Source organism: Protopterus annectens, chromosome 14.part0 (genome assembly GCF_019279795.1).
Source record: "Protopterus annectens isolate FY-2018-M chromosome 14.part0, PAN1.0, whole genome shotgun sequence".
In the NCBI taxonomy this organism is placed as follows: Eukaryota; Metazoa; Chordata; order Ceratodontiformes; family Protopteridae; genus Protopterus; species Protopterus annectens.
Genome location: NC_056748.1, coordinates 322,333,421 through 322,355,603, shown reverse-complemented (window position 1 = coordinate 322,355,603; position 22,183 = coordinate 322,333,421). Strand labels below are relative to the sequence as shown.

At 43.9% G+C, this 22,183-nt stretch overlaps 1 protein-coding gene across 1 annotated transcript in view; it reads left to right on the top strand.

Annotated features, from left to right (window-relative positions):
- TACC2 (transforming acidic coiled-coil containing protein 2) overlaps nucleotides 1-22,183 on the top strand; it is a gene marked incomplete in the record, with an annotated part of 1,481,681 nt that overhangs the window by 1,426,146 nt on the left and 33,352 nt on the right. Inside the window, 1 exon segment of the mRNA XM_044056051.1 lies at nucleotides 6,391-6,551. Coding sequence (XP_043911986.1) covers nucleotides 6,391-6,551 — 161 coding nt within the window.

The following is a 22,183-nucleotide window of genomic DNA, read 5'->3' as shown; positions in this document are numbered from 1 at the left end:
GTAAAGTGCAATAAATAACAAGTAGTACAATTAATGCAGAAACTATCTTCATGGCTGATTGCCATGTTGGTTAGCTGTCACCATCAGTGGAATACCCAGTGCAAGAGCAACAGGAGACACTTTGTAATATGTAGGCAAGAAAGGAAATGAGTACTGTTTGTAAACATGATGTTCTGTAAGCCCAACAGTATGGAAACCATTGATTTATGTAAATGTTCATTCATTATAAAGAAGTGGGGCATAAACTGTATTTTATGTGGTAGCAGGTATGTTTTTCTTATTATAGAAGAATGGAACATGAGATTATGATAGAGAAAACATCAGAGCTGTGTGGCCTTAGATAATGTTTCATAAAAAGGCTTTTGCTAAGAGAGGGTATATAACAAGAGTATTTTACAGACCAACAAAAAACAAGTATAGTTTGCAGCTGATGCACATAGAAATATGAAAAAGGTATCTGTTGAGATTCCTAGCCTGCCATTGTTTGAAATAGACTTCACACAAAATATTAACTGACATTGGAAGAAGTACCCCAGTTTTAAAATTCTACAAAGACTTAAGAGGCACAATAAGATGTGCTGTATTAGTTGATTTTTATTACATAAGGGAGGGAGAGCAGTTGTATGATATTTGAAGTCACAGCAGCAACAGGTGGAATCTTCTAAGATGTGTTAGATAAGCAAGAGAGACACTCTGAGAAGATAAGTATTACAAAACATGAAATATAGCCCCAGAAGTAAAAGACAGAATGATGAATCTGTACAGCATATTATACTAGGCTGAAGGCACTAGCTAAAATTGCGAGTTTGCTGACATTAAAAGAAAAATATGCAGTGCCAAAGTGAGGAGGAAAAATCATTGAGCAAGAGATGACCCTTAATTAGTTGCTAGATACATTGATATTTCATAAATATATGCAGCAAGCCCCGTAAGATATAAAGATGGTGACTTTAATAAAACAGAAACAAGAGCTAATGTTAATTAATAAAAGCAAAATAAAATTTGTGTGTGTGCCAGAGGCCAACAGTAGAGTTATAAAAAGATGGTAAATTCTGTTATTTAGATTATCCTAACAGATACAGCATCCAGCCTTTTGATAATGGAAGAAAAAAAGAGAAACTTGGAGGAGTAGTTAGAAAAAAAAATGTGTAAATGCTGCAAAAAAGCAGCAGAGTTATAAAAACTAAGAAAAAACATTACATGTTCAACAAAAAATAAAAGGTTGTTTTGAAGCAAAGATTCTAATAAAATGTAGAGTAGTAAAAGCCGTTGTTTATACGCTACACAGGAAAAAAAATCCAATCTGATGCATTTTATAGCCTTCCTCTTCCAGTCTGCACCACCTTTGTACATGTATGCTAACCCCAGTCATAGACATTACGCTACTAAAAATGTCCATAACATTGCCACTGCGCAAAACAAAGACAAAGAGCTCTACCTTTATACAACACCAAACACACACAACACCCTTAACGAACCCTAGCTCATGAACATTCACACATACACATTATGTGCTACAGCTCTATCTTCCAACTTTTTACAACCACCACCTTTTCTGTCAAGCATTCATTTTCCTCTGCACTCTTACATACCTTCACTGTTTAAACCTTGAATTCAACCACATGTTTCATATAAATGTGCAGTCACACACTTGTGCTGCTGATTGTTGTGTCTTCCGGCTTTTCCCTGTTAGGGGGTCACCACAGCGGAACTCTGGTCCGCTAATGATTGGCAGTAGATTTTTACGTGCTGAGTTGCCGGCCCTTATGCACAACCTTCAACGAAGGTAAGCCCATTCACGCATGTCTCCACACAGAAGTTGTTCTAGCTGAGAATCGAACAGGACAATGTCTTACTGTGAGGTGACAACGCTGCCGCAGCACCACCACCACAGTCATACTTGTGCGAACATCTTGTCTGTGTGTGTATATATATATATATATATATATATATATATATATATATATATATAATGTGTGATTGTCATTTATTTGACTGACAGCTCATTTGGTGATATGTTTTTGTAAACGTTATCAACACTTGTGCTGCTGATAACGTTTACAAAAACATATCACCAAATGAGCTGTCAGGCAAATGAATGACAATCACACATTATTTATATATATATATATATATATATATATATATATATATATATATATATATATATATATTGCAAAACAAAAAATGTAGAATATATCAACAGCAAAGAAGTAGGATGCAAGTCCAACCAATGGCTTCAACAGAAATACTATTTTAGATGTGTAGGTCTGAGGAAGCAGTGGGACACACTGCGGATTTTATTTTTTTTGGAAGCCAACAGCATAAAACTTAGTATGACAGTATTATGTCTATGAAATTCAGTTTTTATATCCTTGCTCAAACATTAGTTGTATTAATTTACTCCTTCAACATTTCTGACAAAGTACATTGTAAGAAATTTTCAAAATGTACCAACTCGTATTCCCAGAAAACATGCCTCAAAGTACCCCCCCTTTCTCATCACATCTCCAGCAACTTCTGTCTACCTGTGGACAAATTCTCCAAAGTCTGTTTGGGGTATAAATACCTGTGCAAACAGTTCCATGCAGAAATCATAAATAAACCCTGTAGATTTTGTTGCATACGTAGGAGCCGTACAAATATCACACCATTGTTTCTGAGTATACTGCCTCTTCGTTCTCATTTCCAAGTGTTTTCTAACCTTGTTCGGATTGATTTATACAGTTAACATGCATTAATGTATATGTCTTAGTAACTATGCTTTTTTAACAGCTTCTCTTTCAGACTCTGCTATAAACTCGACCAGAGCTCATCTTTCTTGTAGCAGTGTCCTGATTCTCATGTTAATGTTAAGTCAGCAAGTGACCAATCTAATGAGAGAGGCCTTTCTTAGTTAATCTCTTATGCCCATAAGGCCTTAGAGAGCTGTAAGCAGGTCTTGCTTCTTAAATAACTACATTTATCTACTGCTTAACAGAAATTCTAATGATATTTTTCTTAATACAGATCATCTGAAAGTAATGCAGAAGTAATTGCTATGTGAAAAATATTTTAAACAAATTATCCTTTCTCAACATACGTCTGACAGATTATAGGCTTCTGTCAGGAGAGGATATCAAGTTTTGAGAGTATACGAATATTTAGTTTTATATTATGAAAGCATTTGAGTGATTTAACATTGGCAGTAACGCTTTTGTCATGACGTTATTGCCACATGTTCATTTCAGTTAGCTTAGCTCTTCCTAAATATGTCATTGGCCTGCAACAGTTCTAATGCTGAAGTGAGTGAGTGTCAGTGAAAGTGCTGAATTGAGTGAGTGTCAGTAAAAGTGCACGACGGGAATTAATTTCAGTACCCCCTTAAAAGAAAGGGCTGATTAGTAATACAGTAAAGAAAAGTCTGCATACCTCATAGCCAGTTTGTCAGTTCCTCAAAAGGGTCTGGCTGTAACAATAGCTAAGAAAGTCCCTATTGTAGCTTTAAATCATGACAAGGGCCTTCTTAAGATAAGATCCAGTGGCCGAACTCTTATTTAAAGTTGCTGTATAAGGAAAGACTTTGAGGTTATGAGCATCTGTTCTCCTTTTAGAAATGCATTGGTGGTTTGTGACTAGTCCAGTGTACAAATGCCAAGACCAATATGGGTGAGGATGAATCCGGAAAATTTCCAGAAAATGAAGGTTTGTGCATTATGTATGAATTAGATTCTGCAGGATTTTCTTACTGGCACGTTTTCCCTATGGAAATCTGAACTGAAGTTCAAAAGAAAAGGTTCCTAAGATCGGGTAGCCAGATGATTTTTAGATAGCTTTGTAAAGATTTGACTTTGTGATGTTTGTTAATTTATTCATGTATTAAAATAGGCTCTTGCATTGTTTAATCTGTTGCATCGTGTGAAAATTTTGTATGCCTGTAAAAAGCTTCTTCTGTTTGTCCAACACTCTGGTGTACACACCATAGACTCATATTTTAATTGCCTATAGATCTGTATAGTGAATTGCAGTGATTTTGTACCAGTTTTAGGTCCAGAACCAGTACTTTCTAGTGCCTTTGTATCACTTGGAAAGAACAGCACTATGAAAATTATCAATGTGTTTGTTGATGACAGTAAGAGGAAGGGGATATTGAAGGAGGGTCTATATCACTTTGTCCAACTCTTAAAAGAATGTCATATGGTCGACACCAGATGATCGAACTTTTAAAAGTTTGAACGTTTCAATGGAGATCTCCATACAGTGTGGAATGGGAAGATTTCCCTTTTCTGCACTTTAGTGCGATCTCTGAGTTGGTATATTTAAAGAGCGGGGGGTGTGGGGGGTGCATTAAACCGTTCAGGTCTGTTTTTTCTTTTTCTTTTTTTTTATTACATTTTCAAACTTTTGAAAGTTCGATCATATGGTGTCGACCATATGACATTCAGACTTTTAAAAGTTCGATTATGTAATATAGACGCACTGGAGGATAGGGGTCCAAGTCTTCAGTGGGACCTGGGAGAAATGGTAGAGCCATCTAAGAAGGGGTATTTAAAGGGTAAAGCAAGGCAAATATAAAGTACATCACTTGTGCTTTAAAATTCCCAAATGGAATAACTACTGTCATGACTTATACTAAAGAAAACTTGAGTTGGAAAAAAGCCTTGGTGTAGTAGTAACAGCAGAAACAAACCTTTATGCAGAAACTGAGAAAATTGTAGCCAAGCCCATTTAGATGTTGGACCATTTCCTTCAAGGGCAAAGCTCCAGGAACAGACCAAAGATATCATATTAGCCATCTGCAGAGCCCTAGTTAAGCTACAGCTGAATACTTGGGTCATTTGTAATGCCCATACAGTGATATGATTATCAGCCTAGATGAGTAGGTACAGAAAAGGGCTACTATAGTTAATAATAAACAGAATATAGTACAAGGGTAGGAGAAAATGTCACAGGAGCTAAATATATTCTAGCTTGAAAATAAGCAAGACGAGGGGAGACATGTTATGAGTGCACAAGACTGTTAAAGGATAGTATCATAACATGCAGTTCAAGACATGACAGAATGTACAACAGTGTTTACCTACAAGATTAAGAGTACATAGTTTAATCTAGATGTTAGAAAGTGCTAATTTCACAAGAAGAGTAGTGGATGAATGTAACAGACATGTAAGACTTTTTAAGAGGGGATGAGGTCTGTGGTTGGCTAAATGAAGGGGCACAGGAGGAGTTAGACAAATAAAGCAGATTAAGTAGACAATTTATCTTTCTGCTTTCACTGTGCAGTGCAGTCTCAGATTTCTCTTTCTTTCCCTTTTATGCACCATGTGGTACATCGGGCAATGAGCACCTTTCAGCGCTCATTGGTTCTGTAACAGTTACAGGTTTTATGGGCTGAGGTTGCTAGCCCAAGGTCCAACCCTCCTCGCAGGGTGCTGCACACATACTCACATGCACACACTCACACCAAGGGCCAATTTAATGTGCCAGTCCACCTATTGGATGTCTTTGGAGTATGGGAGGAAACCAGAGCACCTGAAAGAAATCCACACAAACACAGGGAGGACATGCAGACTCCACACAGAAGGCACCCCAGCTGAGAATCAAACCAGAGAACTACTTGCTGTGAGGCGACAATGGTAACCGCTACACCACTGTGACACCCAGTCTTAGATTTACTCATCAGATAAAAGGAGTAGCTGGTTACCATTACCCTTGTCTCTGGATCAGTAGCTTCATCTCCATTTATTGTGTGCAGCCATCTTCATTTCAGAGTCCTGTAGCATTATCCTTCATTACTACTCCAGCTCCTTGCATTTTCTTAGCCTCCCGACAGTTTTATTGCAGCTTTCCTCCTACAAATGTCCACACTACCAACAGCAGGAGTAGTGGTACCTCTGCATCCCATCTCTTCAGCCTTTGAATCCTACTTGACTAGTGACAGTTGCATAAAACAGTTGCATATCAGTGAAATTCTGGCAAATTCCTATGGGTTTCTTTCACAGTAAACCAGTAAGAATTCATTCATAATATTCTGCTCCATGTCATCTTTAATAATTACTCTGTTTTCTAGTATTGCCCGAAAACTCAGCAGGTTATTTTTCATGAAGCAGTGTCAGCATGATCTTATTAGAGACAAGTCATATATACAGCAGTTCTGAGTAATGCTAAACACACAGCCTGTCAACTGTCATCCTCACTTCAGATCGATCAGAAAAAAGTACTTAAGCATGCCTTCATTTTGTATATCAGTAGTGATAACGCTGTAAGAAGAACTAAACTGGCACAAATTACCTTTTGGTAACCAGATTGCGTCACCCACCTAAAAACTGAATAATTCAGAATTAATAAGTAGTTTTTTTAAAATATTGACTGGCTTGAGCAGTACAAAATAAAACTGTCACTTGTTTGCAGAGGATGAGCAGAGAGAAAAGGTTGCATCCCGTCATACTGTTGATCAACTGGTCATGGAGAAGGAACAGGCTTTAGCAGATCTGAATTCTGTAGAAAAGTCATTGGCAGACCTCTTCAGAAGATATGAAAAGATGAAAGATGTATTAGATGGATTTCGAAAGGTAACATTCAGTTGCTTTTAATATTTATTAATGTGCAAATATTGTTTGCAATGACTGTATGGAATGAGCCATCATTTGCAACTAATTATCTTCAAATACTGCATGTATCTGTAATTCATTGGAGATGGGGCTTTCATACCTTTTATTATATTGTTGTTGTTTTTTTTTTTGCACTTTAGTTGAGAGTAGGTCATTTAAATGTATATAATTCCACACTAATTTTCTGATTCTTTAATGAATACTATGTTTCTTAGCAATGGGTAACTGCAACTTGACCCACAAGCTCAGAAGCTGGATTTCTCTCTACAGTACTCTGTTTCCATTTGACAAAAAAGTAGGTGACCAGATGACCAAGTGTGGAAATTGTCATTAAGCTTAAAGATATAATGTTATGTAGGTCTTGTGACTAAATATGGATAAGATATGAAGCCCAGTCTTGAAGGTGAGGTGTAGGGGGAAAGGGGGATTATGTTATCCTGTCTCCATGTTAGAAATATCTGGATAATTAAGCACGTGTTTTATACAAAAGGCTCTGTCGATTTCTTTTCATGGTTTTGTCTCTTCAGGTTGGACTGCTGAAATGCCCTTTAACTAAAACTGTTCAGTGCTGAACTGGATAAGTTACAGTCGGTGCAGAACTGCAGGCAGGTCACTAACCAATACATCACATTGCCAACATATCACACCTGTTATGCATAGCTTGCACTGGCTTCCTGTCCAGTATAGGAACAATTTCAAGATTTTAGTACTGGTGTGCTTGTCCACTCATGACCTGGGTCCCTGCGACCTCAATGAGCTTATTGTGCCGTACTGCTCCATGCAGGGTCTATACTCTGCTTCCAAGTGGCTGCTACTGGTTCCATGGATCTACCTTGTTAATTCAGGTTTTCTGTCTTTGTATTTATGAAAACCATATCTGTGGAACTCACTACCTTAGTTGCTTCATGAATATTACTCCCTGGCCAGTACTAGACAAGGCCTAAAGACATATTGATTTGACCTAGCATATGAAAGTGGAGACGGTTTTCAGTTGTGATGTGTAATTCTTTTATTATTTATAGCATGTCATAAGTATTTTATATTTATTTTTCAGATTTCATTTGTAATGAGTGTTTTGTTAAAAGCACAATAATAAACTTGAACTAGCCTTTGTTGTGTAAAGACAAACCCTGTCTAACATTATGCTTGTACTCAACTTGAGTGTGTGTATTTGAGTGTTTCCAGTGGCTGGTAAATGCAGATATAATGCACAGTGTGGCTCCTTCACAAAATGCATAAACATGAATGGGATCCTTATCCTTTAGGGACTTCAGGTTAGCCCCCCCAGTGACTATCCTGCAGTTCAAGGATCTTGTGATTTCAATCTAGGCAGCAGATTCACACAGCTTCTCCTTGATTGCATCAAGGGTTATTTTCTGGAGTGGAGTAGTCCCTGGCTAAACAATAGTTAAAAAGAGGTTATATATGGTCTTGGAGTCTGGTTTGCTTTCTTATCGGTGGGCTTATACAAGCCACAAATGTTAAGAGGGTCAGAGATGCTAAAAGTGATGATTCCTTTATAGAAGAACTAGCAGGCTGAAAAGAAAGCAAAAATGGTTTATTCAACAGTGGATATTTATTTTTATTTATTTAACATTTGTTAACCGGGAAAGTCCGACTTGGAACGAAGCCAATTTTCAGTGGAGGCCCGGGAGAAACACTCCAGATGTATGTTTTTGTAACATCGAAGGAAACCCACAAGAGCACAGGGAGGACATGCAGACTCCACACAGAAGGAACGCCAGCCAAGAATCGAACCAGAGAACCTCTTGCTGTGAGGCGACAATGCTACCAGTGCACTACATTGTACTTTAGCAATATCAAAATTTTTTTTTTTTGCTTTAGACCTATATTCAGCAGGAGATGAGACTGACTCCGGGATTCATGAAGCTCGGTGCAAGGCCGGCGGTAGGCTTGCACTGACAGTGCGGCATGAAGATGGCGCAGTAGCGCCAAATGCATATTAATGAAGGCGCGCTGCCGCCACAGCCACGTGCACAGGAAAGGAGCGTGAGTGCATAGGGCGTGTCGAAGTGCCGCATGGAGGCATGGAAATGCCAGCTGTCGACGTGCAACCTAAAATGCTTGCATATAACAAGTTGCAAGATAGTAATCACATCTGTCAGTGTCCGTGGATACTGAAAAGTATGCAAAGCATGCAAGAAAGTTCCTGCAAACACAAAATGAAGAAGCAAACACAAACGCACGGTAGGGAATAACTGGTCCCTATCCCGCGAACAAATGACATGGAAAACCATGTTCCTGTAGTCCAACGCAGTGTAGATAGCTATACTAAGTGGAAGTGAAACGCATCATATGTTAGCGAGCCACCAGTAGGTATGTCCAGCCCAATGGTTAGGGTCACCAGCTGACCCATAATCTGAGGGAGGGTGCACAGCTGGGCAGATGTCCATAACAAAATACACAATAAATGTACATATCTAGCAACCATATGTCCGAATCATATCCCACAAGGCATGTAATAGTCACATACAAAAGGTATGTCCATATTTCACATACCAAATGTGACAGGAAATAGAATAAGCATGTAAACGAAACAGAAGGAGCATATAAACAGCTACAATAATAAGGAAACATTAAGGCTGAAAGGAACAGTATTATCCGTACTGTCAACTGTGGGGACATGCTGTCCAGTACATTCGGATATGTGTACGGAATATATCCCATCCTGGACATAGGAAAAGGTGGCATCTTACCAATGATTAGAACAGTCAGCCAAAATCCGCAAATCAGAGGTACAAGTCGAACTTGTCAGGATGTGTCACAGTTGAACGGGTAGTACCCGGGTATACCAACCATGTAATGAAAGTTAAGTATGGGCGTGTACCTATGTGCGTGAGGTATAGCATGTGGAAAGCAAACCTGGCAGGGTAGTCCGCACAACCATACAGGTACCTGACATATGTAGGGTATTCCATGAGTTACTCTGGCCGTGTCATGGACCAACAACCAAAGCAGTGATGTATGGGGTGTGAGGAATATGTGTGTGTGTGTGGGGATGGGTAATGGTACAATCCTCCAAGGTGATACTGTGTCGTATGCAGAATAAGTGAACTGGAGGTGTATGAGGGAGCAGCGGGTGAAGCTGAAAGAAACACAAAAACATGTATAAACAGCTGCAATACAAGCAGATGGGCCATACTGTAGAACACAATCCCACAAACCTATGAATATTGAAATGTGCGATACAAATGTATAGACATGTCACCGGCACATACCCACAGATTGGTCCTGATGGAACTGGCCATAACTAATGCAACGCCCTTGGATGCATAATGGACTACCCAGCATCCCCTCCACATCACACAACCCGCTCCCTTACCTGAAAGTCCACCAAATCCAGCCATACTTGGCCTACTGGTTTGGTGCAGCCACATCTACACATAGTGACCACTAAGCATATGTAGTAGGTAGTGTCACCCTAGGCAGTTGCAGGATTGCACACAATGTATCCCTTGCATGTAAAACCCCCCAGCACATTTTCATAACACCAGAAGAATGTTCGGTATTTGTCTTGTTTTGGTCTTGTTCAATTTTTGGGATATCCCTCATGGGATAAGTAACCTGTGTAAACATTAGAATGGAAGACACGAAGTCCAGTCCTGTAGATATCTGGACACAAGTTGGAATGTGCATTAGTCGTGCACGACACTGTCCAGCCCTAAATGGTCATGCATAACCTACTACCCAGGATCAAACACCTGCCCGTGACGCACATGTCCCGACATGAATAAGCGAGTTTTATGTTTGGGTTTAGTTCTTCTTGGAGTTCATGTAGGACGCAGCCTGGGACACCGTCTGGTCCCATTGATGCTGTGTTTTTTGCTTTGGAGAGGGCGGCTCTTACCTGAGCATCTGAGATGTCAGGGGGGCAGCACTCTGCTGGGATAGATATTTGCCCTTTTGGTGGGGAGGGGTGGGGAGAAGTTTGCGCTGAACCTGTCAGCTAGGATGTTGGCAATGTCTATGGGTTCGGTGTATTTTTTGTCATTTTGGACTAATTCTGAGCATATCTGGGAATTCCCACCCAGGTTCCTAACATAACTAAAGAAAGCCTTGTGATTATCCTTAGTGTCCTATGCAATTTTTCTCTCAAAGCTGGCCTTAGATGATTTTATGAATGCCCTTAGTTTTTTGCTAATACTGATCAGAGATGCCTTCCCTTTTTGGGATTTTGCTCTTATGTAGTAGCTTCCTCCTTCTATTGTATAGTTTGTTTATGGATGCCGTAGCATGACTCTGCAGACAGCTGCATTAACAAACTCAAGTCACATGTCAGCATTGCAGAGTATCGTTTTCCATGTATCAGGCAGATGGGAGCAGATCATATGAGGAACACGCATATAATATGAGTACGTCACTGGACAGGCCGCCGAGTCCGTACAGTCGAACGGCTGCCGTCACAAAATGGTTACACATACCCGATGCTGTAGTCATGTAGTCCGATGTAATATGCATCACAAGGGATCGCACACACCCAGCGTGAGTGACAAATGTAAGCGGAAATGTCGGAGAGCGAGTGGCTGTAAGCGTGTTTGTCTACCAGTATGCCAGTAGTGCCCTGTCAAAGAAATGTGGAGTGTAAACGTGTATAAGGTGCTGTGATCAGAGGTCAGTAGTGCTTAACACTGTGCAAACCCACACAGAATAGCTCCCACCTGCTGGACTGTCCCTTACCCGGTTTGTATCCAAAGGCGTCGGCCTGTCCGCAAACAAAGAACCGCCCTATACACTTGATGGTAGAAGTACCCTGCCGCACATAGCTCATGTGAATTAACAATAGACCATGGCGTATGTACAGACAATAGACCGCAAACACCATACAGCGCAGACATCCAACATTATAGCAATGTACTGGCAGATATGTCCGGACCACTGGTGTGTGCATGCCTGGCCATCCTGTGTTTGTGTGAGCATGCCCAGTTTGACTGTTACGCATGTTGTAGACTGACAATACCGTCATGTGTGTGAGCATGCAAAGTATGGTCAACTGTATTGCATGTGTCACGTGTCCAGATAGTACTGTGTTGCTGACCCCTCCGTTCTGCACAGGTGACATGCTGTGTCTGCAGGGTAGCTAATGGTCATGTGGCATTGACAGTTGCTACATGTCTGTATAGCGTGGGGGGGCATGCAGCCACAACCACAGTCCTACACAGCACCGTGGGTGGTGCACATGACTCACATGTGTAGGTGTGATGGGGGGCACAGCCAACAGTTGTACACATCTGCCGCTACTTTACTGGTCTGCCGGGTACTCCATGTTAGTGTGTGGACCTACCTAAATTGCTGGTTGGAGGGATACCAGGGTATGTTAGTTCCCAGCATTAATTACCAGCACAGTGGTGTTGGATGTCCTATTACACATCCTACATCAAACAGCTTGGCCTGCTGTCGTCTCTCTGTGTAATAGGGGGTTGGGGTCAGTCATTGGGCTGTACGGACACACATGATGGTCAGCCCATAATCTGCAGTGGGTTAAGACACCCTGTGTACTACAACCTACCATTGTGACCCCCGTATGTGCTACAGAGGTCATGGTGCCACTATGGATGTGTACTGTCTACTGCCCTAACATTTGGCCACCGCAGTCACTTGTATGCTCACATACATACCAGAGCAATGGGTAAGTACACATTCTAATACAACTGCCATTTGTTAGGTCAATAGACATACCCTGGTTGTGTTACGGACTGGCGGACGGTGCTGAAGTGCTGTCTATGTCGGATGCACACCGTGCACCTCCCATACATGGCCGAGCACAGGTACTGTCATGTTTGACATCCATTGTACTGTGTGCTGGTCAGAGAGGGGAAATCCGTGGGTACCTACTGTGTCAGTGCATATGCCTTGTGTTGCCTCTTTGCCAAGGGCAGGTCATACTGTGCACAGGCTGTCGCCAACTTTGCCCTACTCAGGTAGTTCCTTCACCAAGTCACACTGTGCCTGTACAGGCCTTGGCAGTGGTGTTGGGCTGTGTGGCCCTGCCCCATGCTGTTCCTGCTGCAACTGTTACTGCAGGATAACATTGTGTAGCATTGCAGATAACATAACAACATGTATGCATGTAGCTTGTGAATACTGCAGAGCCCCAACAGATGTGTCCGGATACCAGAACTGTGAACCGAGCATCCCAAACACATGCACATGTATATGTCTTGCCTGTGCATCCGCCTCAGTATTGTGTGACTGTTCAGGTGTGTGTGCATTGCTGATGGGTGTTATAAGCCACTACACCAGTGTTTACCTAGCATCCCCCACTAAGAGACTGTAGGGGATGTCCACATAGGCAGTGGTGTGCTACAGCTGTGTCAGATGCCATATATCGGACACATCACAGCTTCCAGGGCAGACAGCACACACATTCAATTGCATGCCCTGGCCATCGCATAGGGCCTAGCTGTTGGAGGGTATGCCCCTGCACTGACTGTAGGCCCTACCCTGCTTCCCAGGTGGTGCTACATGTGCAGGCTATAGCACCCAGTACCCCAGGATACTCATTCATGTGGTTGAATAGATTCATATTGCTGGTCCACTAATCACGTGTGTGGAGGACCTGTACGTGCTCACTAGCATGTGTTGACATGGCATCTGTGAACTGGTGCAATACTCTGGATGCAGATGCCTGTGAGATACCCATGATATCCCCGGTTGTGCTGTGTGAGGTACCTGTGGCTAGTACACCTAGGCCAACACATCCCATGGTATCCACTGTGATGCATTCCCCTCGGCCTGTTTGATGTGTTAGGCACAGGTCAACAAGCTGCTGTAGGAGGTCTCTGTCCACCCCATAGTGCTCCAACATCCCCAGCCCATGTAGACCCTGGTAAGTCACACCCGATCTATAAGGTCTTATGTCACCCCAGTAAGGGTTGTTCGGCAGCATACACATCCGCCCTGCCCCAGCCTCCTGCACATGTTGGTATATATATACATGTTGCCTGCTGCAGCCCGTGTCATTTGGTTGGACTGTGTCATGAAATGTCCCTGCAGGTATACACTGGTGGTGTAGAGTGTGGATGAAACGTGTGTGTATGCTGCTTGCTCACATTAATGTACTGTTCATGTGCGGGCTGGCCATGTCATCAGTTGATTGTGCTGATCAACACCTGTTTGTGCAGTCTGTACACCCTGACTACCCCACCACTGTGTCATCCCTCCCAGTGTCACCAGGCAGGTATAGACATACCCCTAGCTTTGCTTTGCTAAGGCAGGAGCAGTCCCGAGGCACAGTTCTGCAATGTACGTACAGTATGCCTGAACCCCCTCCCATGCTGTCAACTATATGTGAGACCTGCACCTGGCTGACTACACACATACACTCCAGGGTCCAGCAGCACAACCTGGTGATAAATGTGATACACCATAGTCAACCTCATCTGCATAGTATAGTCTTCTAATGAATAGTTATATGACCCATACCGAACCTCCAACATATTAACCACTGCTCAGTGTCGCTCAGATGCACACACAACTGGCAACAGGTGCCTTACCATCACCATATTCGATGTCCCATGGTCTTCCCAGCAACAAAATAACCGGTGTCTACACAACTATAACCCGTGGCCCTGCACACCACAGATGATGTGCATTAACACCACACCATGGCAGATATACATAGATCCCAGGTTATCACGTACAGATCATCCGGCACAAATAGTCAATAGTGCTGATGTCCCCAGACATATGTTCACATCTATGTCCACCTCTACATCTACATATATCACATATATTATTTGTAGACATATATACATGTATATATACATACACACACATATACATGTACACACATATGTAGATATGGCATTAATATCACAACAGCGAACCACATGACAGCAATGCATTAGACAGGAATGGAAAGGAAACTACATGTGCCACCTGCATCATGTAATGTTGTTAATATCAAGGCACGTGTGTTTTGTTGCGTCACATGGGTCAGACCATTGCAAGGGTAAGAGTAGGGCTGCTGACAGTTACTCACCAGACCTATTGGCGACTGTATGTGTTGACAACCCAGTGTCTTGGCAGAATATGTGGGCTGTGGACACTAAATAGGTCAGCAACAAAACAAACTGGATACATCCTGCAGCTAGCCACCCACAGATACCAACACATACGCTATAACTGCCAAACACACACCTGCCACGCCCTGGAATTGAGCATCTACCTGCCTAGTCTACCACACTACAGCATTATGCAGTAACAGAATGTGCTACCGAGTTCCGGCATCACCGCACTCCCACAAGCATACTTCCAGGCAGTTGACATCATTCGCAAAGGCAAAGACGCCGATAGGGAATGTATGTGGTGTGAGCCATCTAAAAGCATTACTCTGTCCCCAGGCAGCTGGAAACACACACACACACACACACACACACACACACACACACACACACACACACACACACACACACACACACACTTGGCAGGGCTGGGAGTCGAACATATACCTAACTACGTTATCACACTACAGCATTACGCAGTTACAGAACACGCTACCGTGATTACTGAACACAGCACTCCCAGAGGCATACTTCTAGGTGGATGACATCACCCGCAAAGGCAAGGATGCCGATAGGGACTGTATAGAGATTGAGCAGTCTGAAAGCATATTACTGTCCCAAGGTAGACGTAGACAAACACATGGCAGTGGTGTGATCGGGGCAACTAAATATCTACGGAGCACTACAACAACACTACATAGATATGGGACGCACCACAGACAGTACACCCTTCAAGACAGTCAACCAGTGTGTTCAATGTAGGCATCCATCGTGAAAATGGACATCTGTTGCCTGGATGACCACCATCGCTATACAGGATGTCAATGGCCATGCCCATACACAAAGGCACATCACCGACACAAGGTGTCACTGGGCATGCCCACATGCTTAGTATCACACGTCCATTTGGAATGTACTGTGTGTCCATCTACACAGCGGCGTACTGGGCATGCTCACACACTTAGCAGTTGCAAAGGGCCGTCTTGCATGCACACAGATTCTAAACACGGAAGAGCACAGTATGGTGTTACTGTCCCCACGTACATGAAGGCCACTCACATGTACTGACCAGTACACACTCGGGAGCCATCACAGATGTCTCAGGTGCAGATCACAGAGGTACACACCACAGTCTACAATGTAGCCCTCAGACATCACCATGTCATTGGACCAGCAATACACAGCCATACATTACCACAACACCATGTGACTCATGACCAGTGAACTGTACATAGGTCTACAGCGACTGTACAGACTACACATGTACCAACAGGGTTCGTTCATGTGTTAAGCATTGCAATGATGCCACTGTACATAACCAGGTCGGCTCTACACATACCAGGGGCCCTGGGTCTTACACAGCTGTGACAGATGACGGTCGCTGTACACCAAAGAACACACGTTTGGATATGACATACATGTAATCGCAGTGGATATGTGCATGGACCACACACACAACACATATGTACATAGCATAGCTTTTGCTGTCCTCCATGCAGACAGGTGGCTACAGCAATCACACGCACGCATATGGAAGGTGGGTCCATGGCTGTTGAATGCCAACAGTACATGAGGTAGCAATGTTGACCGAGGACACATTCCCTTTGTACTAGTTACCCATGACAGCCATCATATCATACAACAGTCCATGTGTTATGCATGTCATCACACATGTCCACCAATTGCAATGCATACAAACATGGCTACATGACAGGCATGTAGGACCAACACACATGTACAATTTGTAGTGTGCATGCAGCTACCATGCATGTGCAGTAGCTGATGTATGTAACTCATCTGTGCCCAACTACAACATGCAGTTGCAATGCAGCCCCATCATTGACACCTGTATATGGTGACATACTGACAGTACGGTAGGATGTACATCCCGTATGGATGGATGTGTGTACATAAAGTGGTGATCCACCTGTGCAGGTGGATATTTGCCACTGACAGCTCACAGGTGTGTCACACGCCATCCTACCAGTACATGTGCAAGCAGTACGCTATGTTACTGTTACTTGACGGTGAAGGCATAAAACCTATACAGCGGTCAGGTGTTACTGACTGTAAGTCACTTGACACCTGTAACACTTGCATCCTCCCGTGTGCATATAGCAGCACAATTGCTTGACATAGCGTTGGTACACATAATGCGGCCAATACTGCTGCATGTCTGTCAGACGTATCATCATTTAGCAGGTGTATCATTCACAGTACTGCCATGGGTGTGCTTGTGTGACCATATATGCCACATATGGTGGGGAATACATCCCAATTGTTACACACCCCTGTACACTGTTGTAGAGATCTGTACATACTGAAGTGTGGAAAGCATGACGTAGGCAGGGGTGGTGTGTGTATCACACACATAGCTATCCATATGTGAATGACATTTGTGGTCTCCACAGTGTGTGTGTATATGTATGTATGGATGTCTGGTGCATGTAGTGAGGGTGTATGCTACCATACAGAACACACAGGATCCCTAACCCCTCATGGTGATGCAGTCTACTACCCTGTTGATGCCATCGGTCTCAGCCGTACTGGCTACCTGTACATGTTCTTTCTCTGTGTCGCATTGTGTGGGTGCACAGTACTTTGAGGGTGATGACCACATAGGCAGGGGTCCTCACCTCAACACTATGGGGTGTGCGTTATAGTGTTGTTGACCCCGTGAGTGTGGGCATGTTCCTGTAATGTGACAGGGTATTACTGCTACACAGTGAGGCCTCATGCTATCAAGTGGCCTCTAACGTTATCGGCTGGACCGCTGTGTACAATCCCTGCACCATGTCAACATACCTGTGATGTGACCTGGTATGGATGTCATGTCTCTAGCCACTGTAGCCCATTAAACTGCCCACATGCTTCTGGATCAGTATATGTGTGGACATCTGTGGTATGTTAGCCTTTCCAACAGTCAGGTTGAGGCAACGTATAGCATGCTGATATTGCCATACATGCCTGTGAGTACTCCACAGTTACACATGGGAGACTGCAAACACTGCTACCTGTAGGCACATGCAAACAGACCATAAGGAGGGAACCAGGGCATCATTACCAACATGCTGTTACTGTTGTTACAGAGACACATACTGTGAACATATAACAATGCATGCTAAACCTGTACTACATGGTATGTTTGGTGCGTGTCAACAGTACACAACTAATGTAATATACACTTCTCTCACTATTCTTACACAAGTAGTGTAATATACATTTCCCTCACTATTCTTACGCAACTAATGTAATATACACGTCTCTCACTATTCTGTTCACCCTGTGCATCAGACCATTTGAGCATGTCCCTGCACCGATGGTGTGGATGACAGGGATGCGGTACAGGCTTCATCATATGCACAGGGTGATAATGTTTGCCAGGGGCATGGGCTGCACCAATGGATGACATGTGTGTGGGTAAGGGCCGGTGATATGATTGGACATGTCTGTTCAGTATGCATGTGGGTGTTGTGGTGCCCTAAAGATGTGTTTGCTGTGTGCGTGTATGTGTGCACACAGTTCTGCCTTTTGTGAGGCCTACACAGGGGTATTATTGACAGCTCCAGATTGTACAGACCAGGTTGTACAGCTCACTGTGTCCGGCCACATGACCTGTGCCTACCAGGGGTTGCTCGGGCACTACCAGGTGGAGGTACAGATTGGCTACTGTCCGACGACACATGTCCACTGGAATCGTGTCCTCGCTGGGAATGTCCAGGGCCATGGCCACATGGCCTGCTGTGTCCTGGTGTGGACAGCGCAGCACCAGCTGCACTGCTACTGCTACCGGCACTATGGGAGCAGGCATGTGAGGTGGCACGCTCACGTTGACCTGCACTAGGTGGTGTAGCAAGCCTACATCCATGTGGCCTACGCCTCACTCCTACCAGATGTTCCAGCACAGACAGCTCATTTTCGCGGATTGCCATGCCATGGTCAAGGATTCCGACCATGTCACCCAATCGCCTGTCCAGAACATCAGCAATCTGCTGTTGAGCATTTGCCAATGCCTGGATGTTGTCATTTAGGGTATGGATAGCAGCCCTCTGCAGCCTCTGCCCTTCTCTGTTCTGCCACTCAGCATGTGCCTGTGCTGCCATTAAAGTCTGGAACATGCATCTGGTGATACCAGCTGCTGCGCTCTGTTCTGCAAGTGCATGTCTACCAGAGGTTCTCCTACGAGCAGCACCGGCCACATGCCTGTGTGGCACATCTGCAGTCATTACACTGACACCATGGTGTGGAGAGACACCTTCTGTAGCCACCACACATTCCTGTTCCACGCTAACAGACGCTGACTGTCCTTCCTCTATGGCCACTGGTGATGCGGTATGTGTTGGCAGCAGTACTGTGTGCGGGGAAGAGGGGGACATAGCTGGGATGGCAACCATTGGCACAGATTCAGCCCCTGACAACCCTGCCTGTACCTCATGCATATGTTCATCACTGCTAGTATCTGTGGGGACACTAACATCAGATGGACCGCAGGAGGGTAACACACCTACATTACCTGTGAATGCAAAGAAAGACTCTAAAGTACAATAGACACACACACTCACACAGACACACACACTCACACAGACACACCATGCATGTGATTAGACAGACGGCATGCAGCATGCATGTGATACAGCAGACCGCATGCAGCTCAGACATTAATAGTGTTAGCATACTCACAGATGCACACAGATACATCATGCATGTGATTTGACAGACGGCATGCAGCATGCATGTGATACAGCAGACTGCATGCAGCTCAAACATTAATAGTGTTAGCATACCTCCCTGGGGTGCACACTACAGCAAGCAGGTGCCATATCAGTAGCCATGCAGTTCACACAATCATGGTAGTATGCATGCATCCCTGTGATACACCATGTGGACCAGAACAGGATAACAGTACACATGGCTGACATGACCTTGACATGTAATTTGCTGACGTGTGCATTAACATGCATACATGTCAGACACAATGGTGTCCTGACACATGTACAGCGTCGTAATGGGCATCACATTGCGATGTTGTCTGTATGCCCTACAGATAGAATGCATGTTTAGCAAATGTGCATGAGCATGGAAAGGTAGTGTGAGCCGTCTACATTGCTATACAGTGTGAAGTACAGACACTGTGCCATTGCATGGCATCATGAGGCGTCTATATTGCTATACAGTGCATAATATGTACACATTGCATAGCCATAACTGCATGCATACCCATGACATAACTGTGGATTGTGACCCACGATGCTGAGGTGTATACACACCAAACCATGCTGTGTCATGTGACAGGTCACTGGACTTCAGATGACACCCCTGCACAACTATTACAGAGTCTTAGCTGCCTGGCAACCATGTCCACACACAGCAGACATGTCAATTCACCATGTCCCACATGACATTGAAGTACCCACACACATGAGGTGCACAGCTAACGGTGATGTCCTACAGCAGCAAGGGAAATGTACAGTATCTGTGGCCTGATGTGTCAATGTCTGTGGAAGTTGTACAGGTGACTACTGTCATGCTATGACACAGTCGTGATGTTCAACACATCTTATATGGTAGACTTCAGTGACACCTCCACTAGCTGTGCACAGGCTTTTAGGATGTCCAGGGTACCACATCAGTGGTATAATCAGTCAACTAAGGCTATAATTGGACCATGTGTGGACAATGTGCAACAGGGTGTATACACATCAGATCTACTGTGTGGCTACGTGTCTCTGGCCATCCCCCATGGCCATGTCTGCACATGTGTTGGCCAAATGTGTGTGATGGCCGTCTATCTTACATGTCTGTGTTGTCACATATGACATACACCCATAGATGTCAGATATGTCACCATCCACAGGGCTATGCAGACAACTGGTTGTATGTTTGGTATGTGGGGTATGGGTTATGGGATAGTGTGACAATATTGCAGCCAGAACACTACGTGTCTGGGACATGTCAGATGGCACATCACAATGTGTGCACCCATTGCAGGGGCATATAACACAATGGTGACTCCTGTGGGCTGCCCATATCACAGCTCACTGTGTGGTACTGTTTGTGTACCACACGTGTTGTTCCAATGTATAGTACATATGTCCACACATGTAGCAATGACAAATACTATGGTATCACAGCTCACTGTGTGGTACTGTTTGCATACCACACGTGTTGTTCCAATGTATAGTACATATGTCCACACATGTAGCAATGACAAATACTGTGGCTTCATGTCGGTGTATAATTTCATTTGTATATATTGCACATGGGTAGCCAGTGTGAATGATGGGTGATGCGACCTGTATATCATGACTGGACCAAACATCAAGTGTACAAGTGTTAACTGGCCACATGGTGAATAGATCTATGCTTCAACATGCCTGATACTGATGACAGTCTCACCTGCACCTGCAACGGACCGATGTCTGTGAGGCACGCCAGAGGTACCTGTATAGGGGTGACACAGCAGTTTGAACATTATCCATGACTGTATGACAGCCACAGGGTGCACTGTGCATGTTAACACATTCGCCTGTATAATAGCATATAGTATGCAGATGTGTGCATACACAGGGTAGCATACTGTAGTATGCAGCATGTGTGTCAACATACCTTGCATATGATGTTACATTACATAACGTACAGTGACACATGCAACTAAATCGGATATAATAGTCATATGTGCAGTACTGACTTACCAGGCAACTCCAGGCTCATTGGTTGGGAGACACCCACCTCCACGATGGCAGCTAGTGTTTGTGGATGCTGTTCTGAGGGTGTCCCCAGACTGGCCAGTAGCTCCTCGGTGTGTGTGAGTGGGGGCTGGTTTGGTGGCCCAGTACCTGTTCCACCTTGTTCCCTGGCGATTGCAGTGGCATGCTGTTTTGCATGTCGTATCAAGTCCATGCAGTGTCTTTGCACCTGCTGGTAGGTGCGGTTATGGCCACTCACATCATTCACCCTCCTGCGAAGATCCTGCCACAGGTCGTCACGCTGCTGGGTATGCTGTGGCACATGGCTGAACAACACCTCGTAGTTCTCATAGAGGTACAGGATGAGGACATCATCCTCCTGGCGGCTGTACGCTGGCAGGCGTGTACGAGGCATTATCTGTAAGACATGACAGGTCACAGTATCAGAGATGTACAGAGATACTGCTGCACATACATTTGTAGTAAATCTAGTACATCTGCAGTTATCTTTGCAGATCATCATGACACTGACATGACTGACATGTTTGTGTCACACACATGTAACCCCCGTTATGCATTGGATGTCCTCACCATATATGTGTGTCACCTCATTACATTGTTCATACTCCATGTGAATGCTGTCTTGATGTGGGCATGTCTTTTTGCCTGCACTGGTGTTCTTACCTATCAGCACATGCCTGGATGCGTCCACGGTAATGCTGTTTACCTTGATGCTGTGTATATGTCACATATCAACACATACACTGCCTTAAAGGACATGAGCAGTGACAATGCACACATACACATGGAAACCTTTACATGCATGTGTTTTGCCATATACATCTACACGGCACTGTACAGCTGTTCAACATCCTGCCATGGA